This window comes from Seriola aureovittata, chromosome 21 (assembly GCF_021018895.1).
Source record: "Seriola aureovittata isolate HTS-2021-v1 ecotype China chromosome 21, ASM2101889v1, whole genome shotgun sequence".
In the NCBI taxonomy this organism is placed as follows: Eukaryota; Metazoa; Chordata; class Actinopteri; order Carangiformes; family Carangidae; genus Seriola; species Seriola aureovittata.
Window position 1 is genome coordinate 2,536,140 of NC_079384.1, and position 19,641 is coordinate 2,555,780.

General features: G+C 45.4%; 1 protein-coding gene across 4 annotated transcripts in view; it reads right to left on the reverse strand.

Moving 5' to 3' along the window:
• mprip (myosin phosphatase Rho interacting protein) overlaps positions 1-19,335 on the reverse strand; it is a 38,160-nt gene extending 18,825 nt beyond the window's left edge. For 2 of the 4 annotated variants that reach the window (XM_056365746.1, XM_056365747.1), the window contains exons 1-8: positions 18,347-19,335; positions 14,273-14,350; positions 13,193-13,258; positions 5,419-5,570; positions 5,240-5,324; positions 4,971-5,142; positions 4,424-4,856; positions 868-994 (exon numbers count right to left, since the gene is read on the reverse strand). In XM_056365746.1, the coding sequence (XP_056221721.1) occupies positions 868-994; positions 4,424-4,856; positions 4,971-5,142; positions 5,240-5,324; positions 5,419-5,570; positions 13,193-13,258; positions 14,273-14,350; positions 18,347-18,469 (1,236 nt within the window). In that variant the 5' untranslated portion in view covers positions 18,470-19,335. The remainder of the gene's footprint in view (positions 1-867; positions 995-4,423; positions 4,857-4,970; positions 5,143-5,239; positions 5,325-5,418; positions 5,571-13,192; positions 13,259-14,272; positions 14,351-18,346) is intronic. The other 2 variants (XM_056365748.1, XM_056365749.1) reach the window with 2 other exon arrangements.
• Positions 19,336-19,641: the final 306 nt, after the last annotated feature.

Sequence of the window (19,641 nt, forward strand, 5' to 3'; positions counted from 1 at the left end):
GTTGGTGGAGAAATGTCATGACAACCACTCCTCTGTCAAACACACTTTGTTTTTGAAGCTCAACTCTGCAGAGCGCTGAGCCGCAGAGAGCGAACACACAAAAACACACAGCAACAGTGTGTGAGGCTGAACTTTCCAGCTCCGAATCTGTGTCTGTGTGTCGTTTAAAACAACAGTAACAATAACTGATAGTCTGTGTGTGTGTGTGTGTGTGTGTGTGTGTGTGTGTGTGTGTGTGTGTGTAGCACAGGACACACAGTCCCTCTCTGCATCTTTTGTCTGTTTGGGATATTTTCATCTGCATGTGACAAAGATCCAGAGTTTATTGTGTGTGTGTGTGTGTGTGTGTGTGTGTGTGTGTGTGTGTCAGTGTGTGTGTGTGTGTTGGGTTTCTGTGTTCCTAAAGTCCAATTCTGGGCCGTTCTCTCCGAGCTCAGGGGACCAGGGTGGGAAAGGGAAGCAGAATCACCAGGGGAATCCCACCGCAGATTGGAAACTGGAAATGAATACAGCGCATGCTGCCGACCTCTGACCCACAACCAAAACAAAGACAGGACAGAGAGAGGGAGAGAGGGAGGCAGGAGGGCGAGGGTGAAGGGAAAAGACAGAGGGGGTGGGGTGGGGTTGGGTGGGGGGAGGTGCTGGGACAGGGCCCAGGCCTGGTGGGTCCAATGCTGAGCTCACATCTGCTCCACCATGTGATGTTGTTTAAAAACACTGTTTACAAGTCTCACAGTACCGACTGTAAACCACCAGTGTTGGCTTCAATGTGTACACACACACACACACACACACACACACACACACACACACACACACACACACACACACACACACACACACACACACACACACACACAGTCTTACCTCTCTGTGGAAACGTCTGTGCTCACTTCGGCCCTGTCTGGCTCCGCCCCTCCCCGACTCCTCCACCTCCATTTTCTCCTGGTTCTCCAGCTCCAACGCCTCCAACTTCTCAATAACACCGGAGCGACTGCAGACCAACACAATGATGTTAAATTAATAACAAAGCATTCATTCCTTATTAACTCTTAGGTTAATAAGTCCTGGTCCTCAGCTGGACTCTCTGTGGTCCCAGTATGATCTGTTACTCAGACTGGTTTCTCTCCCAGCACAGACTCCGCTGCTGGTTCCACCTCATCATTGGGTTGAGCTTCACACTTCATGGTGTTTTCATAAATTCTTGTCTTTCTAACTCCGACTTCTCTCTCACCGGAGCTCGGCGAATTTACTGCTTCTACTTCACATTAAAAGCTTTCCCCTGGTGAACCGACAGGAGGCTTTTATTTTGAAGCAGCGATAGGAAATACAGTTCGTTGGTGGTGATGCTTTTCTTCTACCATATATGTACGTTCTGCACCTTTGCACTTCTGGATGTAAAACTTCATCAATTTATCCTGTTAGAAATTCTGTCATAATCAGCCTTGACCTTTGACCTTTAAAATCTAATCAGTTCATCCTTGAGTTTAAACGAAACACTTGTGCCAAAGACACTCCTTGAAGGTTCCTGAAGGTTCCTGGGGTGTCGTGTCAGGAGAACCGGACAGACGGAGAACCTGAAAACTTAAAGCCTCCGGTCACAGCTGTCGGCGGCACCGAGGACAGAAAACTACGTCTGGAGAATCGATCTGGAAAAACAAAGACTCAATCTGTGACGGGGTACGCTGCCGACTGACCGACTCCCACACAGACTCTTTCCTCTGACGGAGGAATCTGAATGAGATGAGGAAGAGGCCGAGTGGTACGACTCGTTTCATGCTGCCCTCGCTTCTTGACATAAAGGAGAGGACAAATTTCCACCATGTGATCGTTTGAGGCAAGAGTATATATTTGACAAGGCCGGATCAACACGAGTCCTGCTTGTATTAATGACGTTAGCCAATCACGTTTCCCCGGACTAACGACCTGCAGCAGCAGCAGCGTGTGATGAGAACGCACGAGCCTGTTGACTTTTATCTGCTCGTTTATCAAGGATCAAATAAAGTTCAGTTTGGTTTAGTTTCTCGTTTCCTCTCTCAGTTTTCTTTTATGCACAATATCCACCTAGAAAGTAAATATATAAAAGCTGAAAAAGAAAGATCATGTGATTTTTATAAACTCTCTGTGTGCGTCTTCCAGGGTGTGTACGCTTCTCAGGTGGAGATATAAATTTTGGCAAGTAGCACAAGCATTTCCTGTTCTCTCACTGGCTGAACCAGCCATAAATTTGAATATTTATTTCTGCCATTGAAGCTTTAAAGAGTAACCGACACTAAAACCACTTTATGAATTAATAAATCACATGTACTGTCACTTTATTACACAAGTGATTGATCCTGGTCCCTGAAATGTTCATTACAACAGACACAGACAGGAAAATGATTTAGTTCACCATGTGCAATAATTAACAAACACCATCTGTGCAATATCCTTCATCCACTCCTATTTTTGTTATATTTAAATACCTAATTATACATATTAAATTATGATCTCTTATATGATATTAACATTTTGCTGTTTTTATTTCTGTGTACTGTCCACTTCGCTGCTCTAACACTGCAAATTTTCCCACTGTGGGACTAATAATAAGCTCTATCTTATCTAATCTTATAATAATTAATGACATTTCCTGGGGCAACACGCCACCAAACTGTGAGGCAGCGTCACATTCACCCACCGCCCCAAACACACCGAGTTTGGATTCATTCTTTGAATTTGTTAATAAAAAAATAGGACATTAAGTTGCTCTTTAATAGTGAATCTACTAATAAATTCTCCGTTTTATCCTTTATTTCATAGTTAACTGTAGTGGCTATTTCTTAAGCATTAATTCTTTTTTTTATGTCTTTATTACAGATGAGTTGTTATAAACTGATCTGATGTGAAATCAGGTAAAAGTGATGTTGTGTCTGAGAGTCTCTCTGTACCAGACTCTCTCAGATGGACCAGTGACGTCATGTGTTTATGAGGCAGCGTGTGGCCACGCCTCCTTTTCCCTCTCATGCCTGGTATGGATGGAGGGACTGGAACGAACAGGAAGCTGGCTCTGGGAGGAAAAAGATGACCCCCCGCCTCACCCACTGGGTCTGTGTGAAACGTGACCATCTCTGGTGCATGAGAGTGCAAAAACTGCGACTCTACACGAACGGCACAGAGGCTGTTTATACAGTCTGAGCTTCAGTTAGTAACACTGCTGACAAAAAAGGAAACTGACGCGGAGGGGTGATTATTAAGAGACAGATTTGGTCTGAGAGAAAGACTCAGATATGCAAACATCAAAAATCCCAGTATGTCTTTATTTCACCAAATGCAGCCTTTTCTCTCTTTCCATGTGTGTGTGTGTGTGTGTGTGTGTGTGTGTGTGTGTGTGTGTGTGCATGCCTTTATAAGGAGAGGCCAGAGGCTCTCATGTGTATCCAGACCACAGCGTCTGCAGCTCGGAGCTGAGATTCCTAGAAAGCATCTGCCGAGCTGCTTCATCAGGATAAATCACAGACTGATTCACTTGTCAGTGACAGTCAGGTGTTGTGAGGCTAAGAACATCACTTCCTCTATAGGTTAAAGGTCGTACATAAAAGATTTTTAAAACAATAATACAGCAGCAAACATCTGTTTTCTATGTGAAGATGTGGTGGAGTAATGAGAATCCTACGAGCTGCTGAAGGCTCCAGCTGGTTCCTCTTCTCCTCCATGTCTCGGTAACGTGAAGGTTCATAATGTGACACGTCTGTTTTCATCAGTGACGGCTACAGCAGACATGCTAACGTTAGCTAACCTAATCCTGTTACCTATATTATAAATGCATTCAGAAAATGTTGCTATCGCTACATATGGACACAGAAATACAAAAATGCATAAATAAAGAAATGTAAAAATACTGAAATATCCTTTTTTTTTCAAAAATCAAAAACAAATTTATTTTGTATTTACTTATGTATTTAATGAGTTATTTCTGCAATTATTTATTTATGCATGCCAATGTCATATTTTGTCCTCCATACAGCAGCTGCAGAGCAACTTTCACTATTAATGAACTGGTTTTAAAAAGTTCAGTTTGTTCAACCTGTGAAAACAGTTGTAAAAAGTCTTTAGGCAGAAATTTGAGACTATAAATTTAGAGGAAAAAGTCTGTGTTTCAAACTGGACACACACAAGTTTGAAAGATGTTGCATTATGGGGATTGTAGGATTCAGTTTTTATGGAGCTTAAGTCAAGAAATATCAGATATTTTTGCAGGGTTGTGGAAAAAAAAAAAAAAAACAAGAAATGTTTTATTAAGAAAGCTATAAAAAAAATGATGCTCTTAACTTTAAAAACTTTGCTTCTTTTAAGCCAAAGAGCTGAGAAAGGTAAAGACATGAGGTGAGACTGTGAAGAGACATTTAGAGACACAGTTAAAGGTGAGTAAGGAACGGGTGCTGACCTCCTCTCGGGGCTGAGGACGGCCTCCCTCTCCTGCCTGTCGGGGCTCCTGAACCGGCTCCTCTTCTCGGCCTTCCTGGCCTCGGCCTCCAGGCGCCTGGCGTGGTGGCCGTAGGCGTGGCCCCCCCTCTGGTTGGCCGGGTGACTGTCGGTGCTCGTCACCGTGCTGCCGCTGGCGTCCGAGTCCAAAGAGCTGACCGAGCCGCTGATGTGGGACCCGTTGGAGAGCAGGGAGCTGCCGGAGGGGAAGGGGTCGCTGGGGGCTGGGGAGAGGCAGCGGGGGACTCCTCCCAGGCTGGAGCAGGAGCCGGTGGGGGAGAGCAGGTCGCCGGGCGGCTGCAGCGGCGAGCTGTGCAGCGCCACGCCTCCCCGGTCCACCTCATCACCGTTCACCGAACCAGCGTCTGAGCCGTGGCCCACAGACGCACCGTCACCTTGACGACGAGAGGAGCAGAGGGTCACGATAAACTTTACTTCCTGTTATTATCTGTATCTGATTCACAAACACGGTCTGGGTTCTTCTATACACAGGTGTTACTCCTCTCTACCTGTGGAGGCCAGTGGTGATCCTGGCGGCAGGTCGGCAGCGGCCCAGACCGCCGCCCCCTCGGCCTCCCTCTGGTTCAGCTCCTCCTGCCAGATTATGGAGCTGGAGTCCGGGACCTTCTCCGCCTCGGGGATCCCAGAGCCGGTCACCGCCACCTTGGCTGGACCTGGCTCCTGGACACGAGCACACGAGCACACGAACACGTCAGGAACAGGAAGAGGAAAAAAGGAGGATGCGTTATCAACCGATGACACGAACCCTCTTTGTTACCTGGGAGGTCGTGGGCTCCACCTTGCGTTTCTTCTTCTGGTTCTGTTTGTTTGTTCGGGGGTAAACCACCAGCTGCTCGCTCCACCTGGAAACAGGCGGAGAGTGTTTTCTGAGTGTTACCTGTGCATGAACATCCGTCTCCACCCAAACCACCAGCAACACACAGCGAGGCCACTCACCCGTTGATGATCTCTTTATTCTCCCCTCTGATGAAGTACTCCTGCTCCGGCGTGACGATGCACAGGGAGTTCTTCTGGCCCGTCTTCGGCTCGGCGTCGACGACGTCTGTGCAGAGGTTCATGTTCACGGTGCCCTGAGGCAGCGTGCTCGGCTGCAGGAGACACACGACAAACACCTGCTTATTGCACATCCTGTGTACTGGTGTTATTTCACACTAGAATCACCTCTGGTTGTCTGCCTCCGCCACTCAGACTAGTTCCAGGTTAAAAAAGTGTTTTGTGAGATCACCACAACTCTGACCTTTGACCCTTGAACACTGAAATCTAATCAATTCACCCTCGAGTCCAAGTGAACGTTTGTCCAAAATTTAAATAAAGTCTGTCAAGGCGTCACTGAGATCGTGACCGTGAGAAAGAGAGGACGGACAACACAAAAACCATGAGGCTCTGGCTCTGACCGGCGCCGGCGTGGAGGAATAACATTCTTAAAAAAGGAAACCAATTAGTTGTTCATTTCTCTTTTTTCATATTTTCTACTGCTCTTTAATAAAACAAAAGTATTTCTTATCCAGTTACTTGATTAATCGATGGAATCATCGGTAGCTTCAGCCCTCGTGTCATTTCACCCGCGGATTAAAGTGAGAACGGAATAATATCAAAGAGCATCTGCAGGAGTGGGACGAATGTGGAAAAAATGTAAATGGAAGCTTGAGTCACTGGTTTCCATCCGTGTCCATCAACTGGTTTGTTTCCATACTGGTTTGGAGACTGCCCAGTTAAACACTAATATCACGGGTGCTGACAGCCCCTCAGTTCCTCGCCTGCCTCTCTTCCAGAGGCAGAACTCGGGCCACGTCAGGCCCGTACCGTACGGACACTCGGCTGTGATCACCAGCTCACCGTGGTAACACGTCCGACCCTTTCAGACAGCGGCGGGACGGCGGACTGAAGCTGATTTGTGTGAGATCAGTGGAGAGTGCGGAGCTTTGTCTGCTTTTGTAAACCGGCTCCAACACTGAGGAAACTCTCTGCAGTGAACCCAGAGACGTGCTCATCGGTCTGCTGTAGGTTCCCCGTGTGTTCTGTGAACTTATTGTCTCGTTAACATGAGAGTGAAAACGTCCACTGGACTTCCTCTCCGACGTGCCCTGTGTCTGCCGCTCTGTTATCAGCCTCCGCTGGGCTCTGCTGGCTACAGATGTAAAACAGGTGCTGGGTCTCTTTCCAGCTCCTTTTAAGGCCACTGAACACAGATCCAGCTTTATTAAGATCTGCCTGTAAACCCCCGGGGGCTGCCAAATATGGCAATTACACTGCGTCGCACTTCAGACACTGGAAGAATTTCCCTCGCTGGAAAAAAAAGAGAAAAGAAAAAACTGATCGAGTTTGAGAAGAAGTAGCAGAGACTCTGTCTGAGCAGCGAGGAGCCTGCAGTGTGATAACAGCTGAGATACCAGTGGTAACATATACACACGACGTACGTTCAGTACCTAATCAATCACCACTGATCGTGCCTTTCTGATCAAACACTTCCGGGAACTGTGGAGCCACAGGATCTAAACGCAGAAACTAAGTCAGGAGGTCAAATCCGTAGAACTGAAAGGATTAGAGCTGCAGCGATTAGTCTGAGTGATCTATTGATAGAAAACTAAATACGAAGCTGCTTTGATAATTGATTAACGATGGTTTCAGTTTACTGCCTTTCATTTTACAGCGGTATCATTCTACCGTTTCCATGGAGACGGTTGATTTGCTGCCATTAGCACTTGTGACACCTGTGATCCTCCTTCCTTTGGTCACTAAAGGTCTTTTGTGCAACAGTTTAACTTGAAGTGATTCTTTACGTATAAGACTAAGATGAGGAGAAAACACTTCAATGAACATTTTAAGGAAGAAGAAAATTTAAGGTGATTTATGCCACCGGCCCCGGGACCTTTAGGACACGGAAACATATTGAAAGTGTATTTGCTGTGATACGTGGAGTGTAGTTTGTATGACGCTCAGCTGAGGTGAAGGAGGAGCTCACAGAGTTTAATCTGTCCGACTCGTTGGTCTTTAGATTCGCAAAGTCCAGCTGATCCGGCTGCTCAAAGTATAACAGCAGCTACTCCAGCAAAACAAAGGAGACGTATCTGCCAAGGCTTCCATTCAAACACAAACAAGTGGTAGTGGGTTTGATTTCTACTCAACTGGGCCAATTCCATATCCTCCAATTGTGTCTGTCTTCCATCAGGACGACTATTCTTAGCTTAGCTATGGAGTATTATTAAAAGAAACGACTTTCTCACAGAATCCTCCTGAGATTTCAGCTGCGGCGGCTGACATGACACCAAGGGCTATAAAACACAGAGAGACAATAGAGCCCACAGGGGGCTGATGGGTAAAATACTTTATACTTAAAAAACAAGAAGGGATGTGTCTATAAGATAATTACCCCCAGGCTAAAATCTTTACTTTCCAAAAACTAGAATCACCTCCTCGTGGCTGTCTGCCTCCGTCACTCAGACTAGTTTCAGATTACGTCCCCGTTTATTCAGAGTTTATAAGAAGATAAAATATTAACCATTTGTGTGAAGTCTTTAGTTATAGCTCAAAAGTGTTTTGTGAGGTCACAGTGACCTTGACCCTTGACCTTTAGCCACTAAAATCTAATCAGTTTATCGATGAGTCCTAGTGAATGTTTGTGCCAAATTTGCAGAGGGCCCGTTTAGGCGGTGGCGAGATATCGCGTCCACGAGAACGGGACGGACAGATGGACAACCTGAAAACAACATGGTGTGCGGAGGAATAAAAAGAGATGTGACTATGAGGTAATTACCCGCAAGTTAAAATCTTTACTTCTTATTTCTAACTTTCCAAAAAAAAAAAAAAAGAAACTGTGAAAGCAGCATGAAAACAGAAATCACCAGCAGCAGCTGTGGAGTTAAACGGACTAAGTCACTCCATAAATGATAAATCCTCCAGGAGGCTTTTTACGGGCCGAAGGCTCTGGAGAGGAGACCGCTGTTTTATATGGTGCGTGCTCCTCGACACAGTGCCCTCCATCAGGACTCTCCGCACACCGGAGCTGTACAGTTACACATTATTCTGACTTTGTGACGGACCGGCTTTAATATTCTGAAACACGAGGCCGGTCTGGACTGAATAAAAACGTCCTCATGGTCACTGACCCTTTGACCCCTGCAGCCTGATGAATCACGTATGTAACCAGTGATGTTCCTGATAAAGTGCTGCTCTCACTGCTGAGCCGTGGAGCCGGCTTCTCTCTGTGGCGGGGCCGTGGGTGGAATGTTTGGGTCTGGGGCAGATCTGACGTTTCCTCTGTGGTTTTCAGGGGCTGGAGCTCCTTTCTCCTGCTCTCCGCGGTCCCGCCGGCCGCAGGCTCACTGCAGTTCACCAAATAAGGGCATTGGAGGAGGAATGCTGCTTCAGACCAGAGAGCATCTTTCCCTCTGGTCGTGGTGAAAATAGTTGAGCTTTAAGAGGCCACAGCTTCAGATAGCACCCTGCTGTCTGCTGGGCAGAAAATAGAAGACGATGTCATCGCTGCCTGGACCTCGTTCTTCGAGAGGAAATCAGAAAACACGGAGCATCGATGTGGGAGAGACACTTTTTATCTTTATAATTTAAAGATGTAGTGACTGAGTCCTGAAGACAATCTGTCCTGTGATGTTTCTATCATCATCGTATTTGTATAAAGCACACGCTCCCTAACGTATCATCAGTGAATGAAAACCTTATGACTCAACTCGGTTGATTTCTTATCCAACATGCTGATAAAAGCCACGAGTCCAGATGATGTCAGCGATCCCGGATCAACCTTAGCGCCGAGCTTAAAGCGATAGTTCGTGTAATTTGACGTGGGGTTGTGTGAGCTACAAATCTCTGCTCTAAAAATCTTTATTTTGAAAGTTTCCACCACTTTTTCTGCCGTCAAACAGACTTTTACTTTGGAACTACATTTTCTCAACCACCTATCGTTAGCTCTGTCTGACTCAAACAGCTAATCTGTGAAGTAATACAGCGCACGCCATAGATGCACTTGTGCGTAGGAATACAGTAGTTCAGCGGCCGTATGTAGTTCCAAAGTAAAAGTCTGTTTGACGGCAGAAAAAGTGGTGGAAACTTTCAAAATAAAGTTGAAAGTTTCAAAATAAGTGGTGAAATTTTCAAAATAAAGTGAAGACTTCAGTACGGCAGCTCGTCACTCAGCTCCTGTGCCCCCGCCGCTTCTCTAAACTGAATCTACTGCAGGTAACACATTGACTACAGATAAGTACCTCACACAACGCCACGCCTAATAACCCGAACCATCACAATCTGCCTCACCCGCTCGCTCATGCTCTCACATCCCTGATGAGGACAGTGCCTCAAAAGTTCTGACAGTCAGAGTCCACACCTGTCTGAATACTCAGGATTTCTCTGACCTCTCAGTTCAGGACGCACCTTGAGATCCTCAGGTAAAAGGTCTTTAGTCTGTTCCAGAGACCTGGTTGAAAACTGAAGGGGACAGAGCCCCGAAGATCTGGATCGATCTGCCTGAAGGAAACAGCTCGTCTGAGTCTCTTCTTTACTTTTATCTTCTTAACTTTTATCTGAGAGCTTTTCCTGGTTTTACTGAAGTTTTATTTTCCCTTGAATTTTGAATGACTCTGTTTTTTATAAACCTGACTTTATTTTTTCTTTGACTTGTTTATGTCTCGTCTGTTTTATTTTGCTGCAAATTGTTTTTACACTGAATTTTCAGATTAAAACAGCAAGAAATAATTAGTGATCTTTAGATTTTCTTCCGTGAGGCAGAACCAGGCTCGCTGCTCCTCTCTGTTTCCGCTCTTTATAAAAAGCAAGAATGTGAGTACGTGGAAATGTAAAACTATTCTACTAACAAGTGGAGAAATCTGTCTTTCTGTCGTTCGATTTCTTCACAGCTACTCATCCGTTCGACTTCATACTCTGCTGAGGAACCGGAGAAAGTGCAGCGTCCACCGTGAAGGACTTGGATGGAGAAACGAAAAGAGGAACATTAAAACGACGGCTGTAAAGACGCTGGGCCTGGGGCAACGCTTCCACGTACACCCACGTCATCGACGCGTTGCAGAAACGGCTGCGCCCGGTCAACGTGTACAAGCTGCAGCTACAAAACCTGCACAGGATCATCTGAAGTGTGGGAGTATTTCTGACAGAGACCCGAGCTCTGCACACTGGAAACGTCTTATCACAGCAGATCAACAGCTGTTCACGGTCACTGGGTACGAAACCATCACATAGCGCTTTGTTTAAGACGTGACAGCAACACAGCACTGCTTTGTTTACTTTTTGTCAGCCTCAAATCATATAAATGAAATGGACAAAATATTAGGAACACCTCTCAGTTTAACCCAGTACAGTTCATCAGACAAATCGCAGCCTCCACAACGACCGAGTCGAAAGACGAGGATGAGAACGTATAAAGTTCTTAAACCACTGGAACCAAGATTTTAATAGTCTTTAATGTTTCATTTATTTTTATTTTGTTTTGACTTTTTGTTTTCATTAATTTATTGTTTTTATTAAGCTTATTAAGTTTATTGACGAAAATTTTTTTTCACATCTGGTCTTCATTATTTGGTTTTTATTTAATAATAATAATAATAATAATAATAATAATAATAATAATAATAATAAGTTAATAATAAGCTTGACTGGAACACAGCTCTCTGCACCACAGAGTGAGAAAAGATCGGAGAAAAAAATAAGAAAAAGAAAAATGTCTATGCAAGAAGTTGGAAAACAAACTGCTAATAAAATACAGTCATCGCTCCTCTGAGGAAGAGCTCTCTTTCTGTCATGCGTTGCCATGACAACAGTTATTAAACTAAGCTAATGTGATGAAATTCAATCAATTACTAAGAGCATACGTGGAAGGAAAAAAATACTTCTGACATCTTTTTACTTTCTGTCAGAACTAAACATGAAGGACGCTTGACGTCAGGCTGCTGAAGTGTCTCAATATGAGGAGCTGAAAATACTTTTTTATGGAGGTGCTGTGAGGCGTGAACTCTTCGTTATGAGAGGCGTAGCAGAGATAATGTGATCAAAAGAGCAATAAGACAAACAGAGAGAGGGCGTGGCCTGTGTAAATCTCTCCTCTATATAAAAGCCACATGAGAGGAGCGGGCGCTGTGGATCTAAGCCTCAACCCTGACCTCAGACAAATCACATCTGTCCTCCACCGGTGGCTCGAGCCACAGTGTAAACAATGATGGGTTTAATGAGATCGGGACCATTAACGTGTCGTTATCAGAGTTCCTATCCTCGGGGTCCGCGGCACAAAGCAGCCATTTCCCTGACCCACTTCTCCTGCCTCGCCGAGCAGATGAAAAGAGCGCAGGACAATGAGGCAGACAGTTTTGGAATCACTGTTACAATGAGAGGAAAACACAACTGCACACCAGCCTGGGTGTCACTGGAAACACACATTACACAGTGGAAACATGCACACGCACTCAAGCAAACACAACCAAGTTTCCTCCCATTGTCATCACTGGCAACACAAAGAGATTCACCACATGCGACTTCAAACGTCCGGCTCGCAGACACAGGGACGGCCGGCTGCTCTCCCCTCAGAGAGTCCAGCTCTCTCTGACACACCTGCTGACGGGCTCCTTCATTTTAAAAATAAAAGACACGAGGTCACTAGTTAAAGCACCAGTTAACCATAAATCACCTCCTCGAAGTCACAAATCAGACTATTCTCAGATTTCACCCCCGTTGAGTCGTATAAAATATGAACCACTTGTGTGAAGTCTTGAGTTGTGACGAAAAAGTGTTTTATGATGTCACAGTGACCTTGACCTTTGACCTTTGACCACCAAAATCTAAGCAGTTCATCCTTGAGTCCTAGTGAATGTTTGTGCCAAATTTAAAGAAGTTTGGTCGAGGTGCTGCCGAGATCGTGTCCACGGGAATGGGACGGACGGACGGACGGCCTTAAAACAACTCGGCTCCTGCTCTTTGCTGTCGCCGGCGTTTCATCTTCTCGCCACACGTAAAAGTCAGCGCCTGTGTCGAGCCGCTGGTGTGTGGCCCCCCCTCTGTGTTTACACATAAGCGGTGGAATCTCCAGCCCGATCAGCCGGTGTGGGTCACCTGTGTCACATTCCCCCGGCGACACACCACCACCACCACAAACACAGGATTACAACAGGCACAGAGAGGTAACTCCCCAGCCTCGTACTCTGAGGTCCTCTAATCCTCTTTGCTGCTTATTGAGGAATCTGTCTGCGCTTTAACTGCCAGTGTTTCACCAACATATTTTACTTAATGTGAGTGAAATGATGGAACTAGAGGAAACACGGTGCTTGTCTCAATTGCTCCATTCACCCCCTCTATGATAGAGAGTGGGTTTTCAGTGAGGTGGCACATTTTCAACACTGCTGACTTGGTTGTTTTTTTAATGTTTATCCTCCATCAGATAAGCCTGCAGCTTCCTCATCACATTCACAGGCAGCGCTTGGAAAAACCGTACACACCCTGCCAACAGATGAGCCACTTGATGAATGTGAATACACGCGACGTGACAGAGGTTAAAGCTGGAAACACGCTATAAGAGATGGAGAGATTCAGATTGGAAATTTGTCGGGGGACGTAACGAGCGTTTCATTAAGCATGCATGCGTCGTCCACACGGCGCACCAAAGAAACATATAACGCTTCCTGCAGCGTTTTAGCTTCACTTCAGTTCACAACCTGGTTGCCATGGAACGAGAGGAGGAAGGATGAGAGGCAACACTTACCGATTCGTCCAGGGCAAATCGCAGACAGCCGTGTTCGTACAGCACGAAGAATCTCCTCTGCCATTTCTGTCAGGAGAAAGTGTCTCTGTCAGAGAAGCCTGATATTGAACCACAGTAGCTCAGTGTTTCCCTTTTTATTAATTTCATGTCGTGAAGTTGCAATTACAAGATGCTGCAGGGGGCTTTTAATTTGAAACGGTGGATAAATTGGAGACGCTTGTTGACTTGTTGTTGATAAATTGACTGTTAATGGCTCACTCTGAAGTTTTCCAGTACCGTATATTTACATTAATATTTACATTAGATGAACTATTTGCAAGTTTTGCTATTGCTACATAGATAACATGAGCATTAACAGCTGTTTTAGTCTTGCTGAGATCTTTAGCGATCGTTACGTTTAAAAGACAAAAGGTTATAATTCATCCTCTGCGCAGCTAATTAAAGAGTAATTAGATATCATTAGATAACTAGCAGCATAGGGAAGAGACGAGATGGGCCAACCAGGCCGGGGCTAGCTGGTTAGCATGCTAACTTCAGTAGAAGAAAATACGTGGTAAAAACAAGAGTTAAAATCGGTGTTTGTTTCCACATCTGGAGACAGATGTTGGTGAGTAAATGAAGTTTGATGCTGAACAGACTGGTAAGTAAACAGCTATTGATGCTAACGTTAGCTATGTAGCAATAGCAAAAACTAACAAACAGCTCCCTTAAGCTGTTCATATATTTCCACAATTGTCTGATGGTTGAACATCTTGCAGAGCTTCAGCTGTTGTTGTGTTCAGAATACAAAAGGTTATAATCAGAGAGTGACGAGACGCGGCTAGCTGGTTAGCGTGCTAACCTAATGTAGAAGCAAAACAAAAGGGTTTCCTTCCACCTCTGGAGACAGCTGTTGGTGAGTACCGACATTTCCTCCTAGACTGTTAAGTAAACAACTGCTTATGCTAACGTTAGCTATGTAGCAACAGCGAAACTGACATATAGCTCCTTTAATGAAGGAGAAGGAAAAGCATATACATGCACTGTAATCACAGTACGTGTATATCCTTGTTAACGGCACGTCTATGTACAGGCTCTTACCCGGGATCTCTGCATAGGATTGTCGAAGTCAGTTCCCTCGGGGGCCAAGCACAGCCATCCACCATAAATAGGTTTAGCCTGTGAGAGTGGAGAGAGGAAAAAAAAAAAAGAGCAATTTAGGTAATCATTAAAACTACAAGACAGTGTGAGTTGAGGGGGGATGGTCGGGGGGAGAGAGGGTGTAAATATGGGGGAGAGAAGCCTTTTGGGGTCCAGATGTTGCCTCTGTTCTCACAGCTCATGTTGCAGCCACACAGAGAGCCTTTTGGTTTGATGACATGTCTGATTCTCTCTCTCTCTCTCTCTCTCTCTTCTGACTGGTGTCATTGTCAAAACACACAAACATATCTACACACAGGCGCCAGATTCACCTCCTGGACTTGTTTGACCACAAACTACCTCAGTCCCAACAGTTGAAAAGACATGGAAACATATAAACAGAGGCTGGGCACTCACTCGATCTCCTCTCCGTTAACACTCACAGTCTCTGCTTTAAGTGTTAACCATTAGTGTGCAGCTCTCATTCCAGCACCACCACACCCCCCAACCTCTTCCACAAAACTAACATGTCTGATTATTCTAATACCGGGCCTGTTACCGCTCCATGTCACTGCATGCCTGCCATAAATATATATGTGCCTTGTTTCAACTTGTGTGGACGTGCCTACGACGGCAGCGTCGATGAAGCTGAAACCATTAAAAAGGTTATTTTGGAGGGAAAGAAAGTCGTGACCCAAATAAATCTAATCACTGTGGTAATTTGACAGAACGAAGACAAACGGTGTCGGTCGATGTTTTTGCCGTCCTGCGCCGAGACAGACTCGACAGGAGAGGACGAGAACATGGAGCGGCCGTTTCACAAACTTTCAGATGGCAGACGACGAACACATCCCTGGATCTGATCGCACACTTACAACAACACACAATGGTGCTGACTTCCTGTGCACTGATCCTGCAGTGAACCCCACACCACCACCCCTCCAGCCTGGAGGTGTACAGAGAGCCTGTGGTCTGAGGCCACGTCACCTCCTCGCTACAGGAAATCAGCGGTGAAAATAAGAATATTAATGATGGCTGAATTCCATTTAGCTGCTTCAGTTTCAGGATGGGGGGGCGTGGGCGGAGGGGGGGGGGTGATCTGGACCAAAGATCATATGACAATCTTTTTGAGTAGAATCACAACCCACGATCTGATCTGCATCCTGATTTTATTGTGAAGAAAATCAGACCGGAAGTTGTCATTTGCATCTTTGCGCCGCTACTCTTCACCAGTGATGACGTTCTCTGTTTACGAACTGTCACAATCAAGCAGACTTTCTTCTTCTGGAGTATTTGTTTGAACTACAGCTGCACAATTAACCAGAATTACAAAAAAAAAAAAAAAAAATTTTCAGTGAAAAAATTATCATTTCAACTGAAATCGTGACTCATCAAAATATGAAAAAGTCTTGGTCTCTTGTGCTAATTTCCTCCTTCATGAAAACTGTTTTTATGACTCACCTGTTTACATTTTATTAAGGCTTAAAGTTGTGGAGAATTGAGGGCGTGGCCTCTTTGAGTGACTGGTGGGTGAGCGTATGCTCGCCACAAACCGTTATGCAATGAAGTCTCAGCTCCACACACGCCCCTCCTCTTTTTTGGATTAGCTGGGAGTTAGGGGGCGGAGTCAGACACCACCAAGATGGCAACGGTGGAGCAGCTCACTCTGAGCTTCAAAACCGCTCTTCAGAAACCTGTGGGTGACGTCACAGAGGCTACATCCATCTTTATTTACAGTCTCTGCGACAGACCAGTATTCTCAGGTCTGTGTTTTCTGAAGAGCATTTTGAAAAGCTTTGAAAACATCGGCTCACGTTGGAGCTGAGGCCAAACACTGAAAGATGGAGTCATCTTTTCAAGTTGGTCTGTATTAGCGCGGACGTGTGGGTGACAAGAACAAACACAGCTGGGCGTGACACCGTGTAAAATCATCCTGCTATCACAACAGTGATCCTGAATAGAAAAGTCCTCCTCACAAACACTGTGTTGGCACAAAGCCATGGGTGGGAGCCATCGTGTATTTAGCATGAAGATGAGCAGCCTGCAGTCAGTGTCTGTGCTGGAACATTTGGTACGTGTTAAAGCTATAGCTCTGTAAAGTTTGACTCCACTCTGTATCTGTTAGTCATAACCTCACAGAGTGGGATGTGGAGCTGCGGCCTCTGGGAACCTCTACTCTCATTTCCCAACCCCTCACTTCCTCTCCCTCCCTGTGACTCCCGCTCCCACTCCTTAAGTCCCATCACATCCCCGGCCCGTCTTTCTCCGAACCCTCCCACGTACATGTAAACCTCAGCCTGCCTGCATCCTCCATCACTGTCCTGCCTCCCACCGCCACCTCCAGCGGATAGTGTGATCACTGTTCTCCTGACGAACACTTCGACTCTCCGGGGGCCAAAAAAAAAGTGAAAACCGTGACACCGTGGCTGGAGCTCATGGGGAAATTAAAAAAAAAAAAAAAAACTCCCCTTGGAGCACATTGACTGAAATAAAAGATTTCACCCCGGCTCCAGCAGCAGCCCCTCCCCCGGCCCACCTTTTATACTAGCAGTGTTGAACAAAGAGTTTGTTTATATTGGATACTGTCCTTCCGACATTCAGCTCTGTTCCCTTTGCATAACTTTTCCATGCGGGCTATCTGTTTCAAAGCTGCATTCTCAAGCTCCAGCTCCTTTTAAGTCCTGAATAACTTTCATTTAATTTCAGGCTCAAATTCACACAGTAAATTACCTATTCACCATGTTTTAACAGCGTTACACGGCTTCACTGGAGCTTTCTGTTTTACTGGGTTGTGGAGTTTATCCCCTCTAAGTCAGCCCGCATCAGTTTACAGAGTTTACAAAGCTTTGCCTTCACCTTGGGCCTGTTGAACAAGACTCAGGAGTTTAACACTGTTTACGTGGTGTTACATAATACAGCTTTAGACCAGTAATGGACTGGTGTGTGTAGCACTAACTAGTCTGGGGGCTGCCCAGATAGAATCGTTACAAAACCTGCTTGTGCAACTGAGCTCCCTGCTAACTGTTTGGATAGCTGACAGACTGCAGACATTGTCAAAAGCCTGTGGGCAACTGGAACAACAGTGATGAGCCAGCACTGATGGCATATCACTGTCGAGGGCCGGGGCGGTAAAGCCTCTCTGGTTCCAGGTGGCGTCATACGGGGTGTGGGAACGAGGTTCGGCCAGGTCACGGGGAGATTTTGAGGAAGTGATGTAACCGCGGGTCACCTATCCTGACTCAGGAGTCTGACATTTAAATGGTTAACCTGCAATAACCTCAGTGGAGCAAGAGATACACACTTTTGAAAAAGAAATGAAGCCTGTGCCACACACACACACACACACACACAGTCACAGAGGGAAGTGGATGCTGACATCGCTTTTTGGCTCTTGAGCCACGTTCAAGGGCCCAACTGGGCCTCATCGTCTTGGATCAATTACAAGACACAACAAAGACAAACTAATGATCTGAGAGAGAGAGGAAGAGAGACTCAGGAAACTCATAATGTGATCTCCACGGCTGAGTGGAGCTCCTCTTTATCTTTAGCTCCACTCATCTTCAATCAGGTTCCCAATAACCTCCACACAGTGCTCTCCAGTCCGCCTGGAGTACACAGCCACAACAAACAACTGCAGATAAACAACAGCTGGGGGGTGGGGGGGTGGGGGGTGTTTAATAAGCAATCACAGAGACCAAACTGCTGAGCAAATGTGAGCACTGCAATTAAAGAAATTCACTTTCACCAGTCTGTCAGAGAGAGAGGGGACTGAGGAGGAGAGAAGAAACCTGAGATGTGATGCGTAATAGCCAAAATAAACACCACAACTTCACCTACTTCATACCTGTGATTGCCACATACAGCTGTTATAAAGGCTGTAACCAACATATATCCGTTATAACTCCTTGGTTTCCTTTTATAACTGTCAGCCTACATTCTTACAGCCTTACACAGCCCACCAGTCATCGTTTCACTGCCCACACTTTGGCAGAAAAGGATTTGTCTTAGGATCTTAATGTAAACATTTTCGCCTACCTGGGTCAGATCCTGGTCCGTCAGCAGATGCAGCTCCCGAGGTTTGAAGCAGTTCTGACATTTACTCTTGTTGAAGAAGTTCGCCTGGAATTTCCTGCAGGGGTTTTCTTTAGCGGTAGACATTATATTTCAGTTGTTAATTTCTCTTTACGGGACTTTAATGTTGTAATTCCGCTGTTTTTCTTGTGCGTCTCTTCTGGACTAACTCCAGTAAAAAATAAAAAACAAAATAAAAAAGACCAAACAGGAGTTGAACTCTTCGGGGGAGGACGTTCAAATCAAACCTTTCTCCAATTGCTGCTTCCCAATAAATAATTAGCTGCCATCAAGCCAGCCCTTCTCATCACCCAGCCAGTGATGAATGCCTCTCAGTCCATGGCCTGCAACCACAAAGCGAGAAAAGGTGGCTAATATCCTGTTAGCTCTGCCAATGGATTTCCAGAATCAATAACGTGATGCCGAGAGCCGCAAAAACAACATTTGCACACCGTTATCGCCTTCCAGCTCCTGGGGCGATAGTGTCCATTAGGCAACCACGCACTCCCATGCGAAGGCAAGGACCCAGCCCAAAACAAAAGCTCGCAGTCGGGCAGCGGAGCTACTCTCCCATCCGCAGCAGCAGAGTCAGTCCATGCGAAGTTCATCCAGCGCTCGGCTTTGCTAGGCTACGGTTAGCTCGGTTAGCTAGCTCACAGACAGGCTACTAGCAAATGAAAGCTTCTCCTGGCTGGCGTCTTCAACTTGACTTTTAAAAAAAAAAAAAAAAAAAAAAAAAAAGAAAAGAAAAGAAAGAGACGGTCCAGAAGAATCCACACGGATCCCGAGCTTTTTCTCCCAGACGGAGGCGCTGCATGCGGAGAGAGAGCCCCTCACGGCCGGTCACAGTTGGCAAAAGGAGTATTTAGGGTTTGGTTCCATAACTAGCCTCATTAGCAGCATTAGGTTTATTTTCTTCTCTCCCAACGGAGCGAGGGGGGGGGGGGGGGCGGACAGAGCACACATACACACACTCACACACACACACACAGACACTCACTCACTCACACAAGCGCCTGGAATTCTGTGGGATCTCGCGATAACTGCTCACTATCGCCACCTGCAGAGAGAACACAGTCACTGAACTGTTTTAATACTAAATAGAAGCTTTATAAGAAATAAAATAAAATAAAATAATATTCATAAAAATATAATAATACTAATAAAATAATAATATTGATAATAATAAAAACAATAATAATAACAATAATAGTAATAGTAATAATAATTATTATATAAAACTAAATTTAGATAGAAAA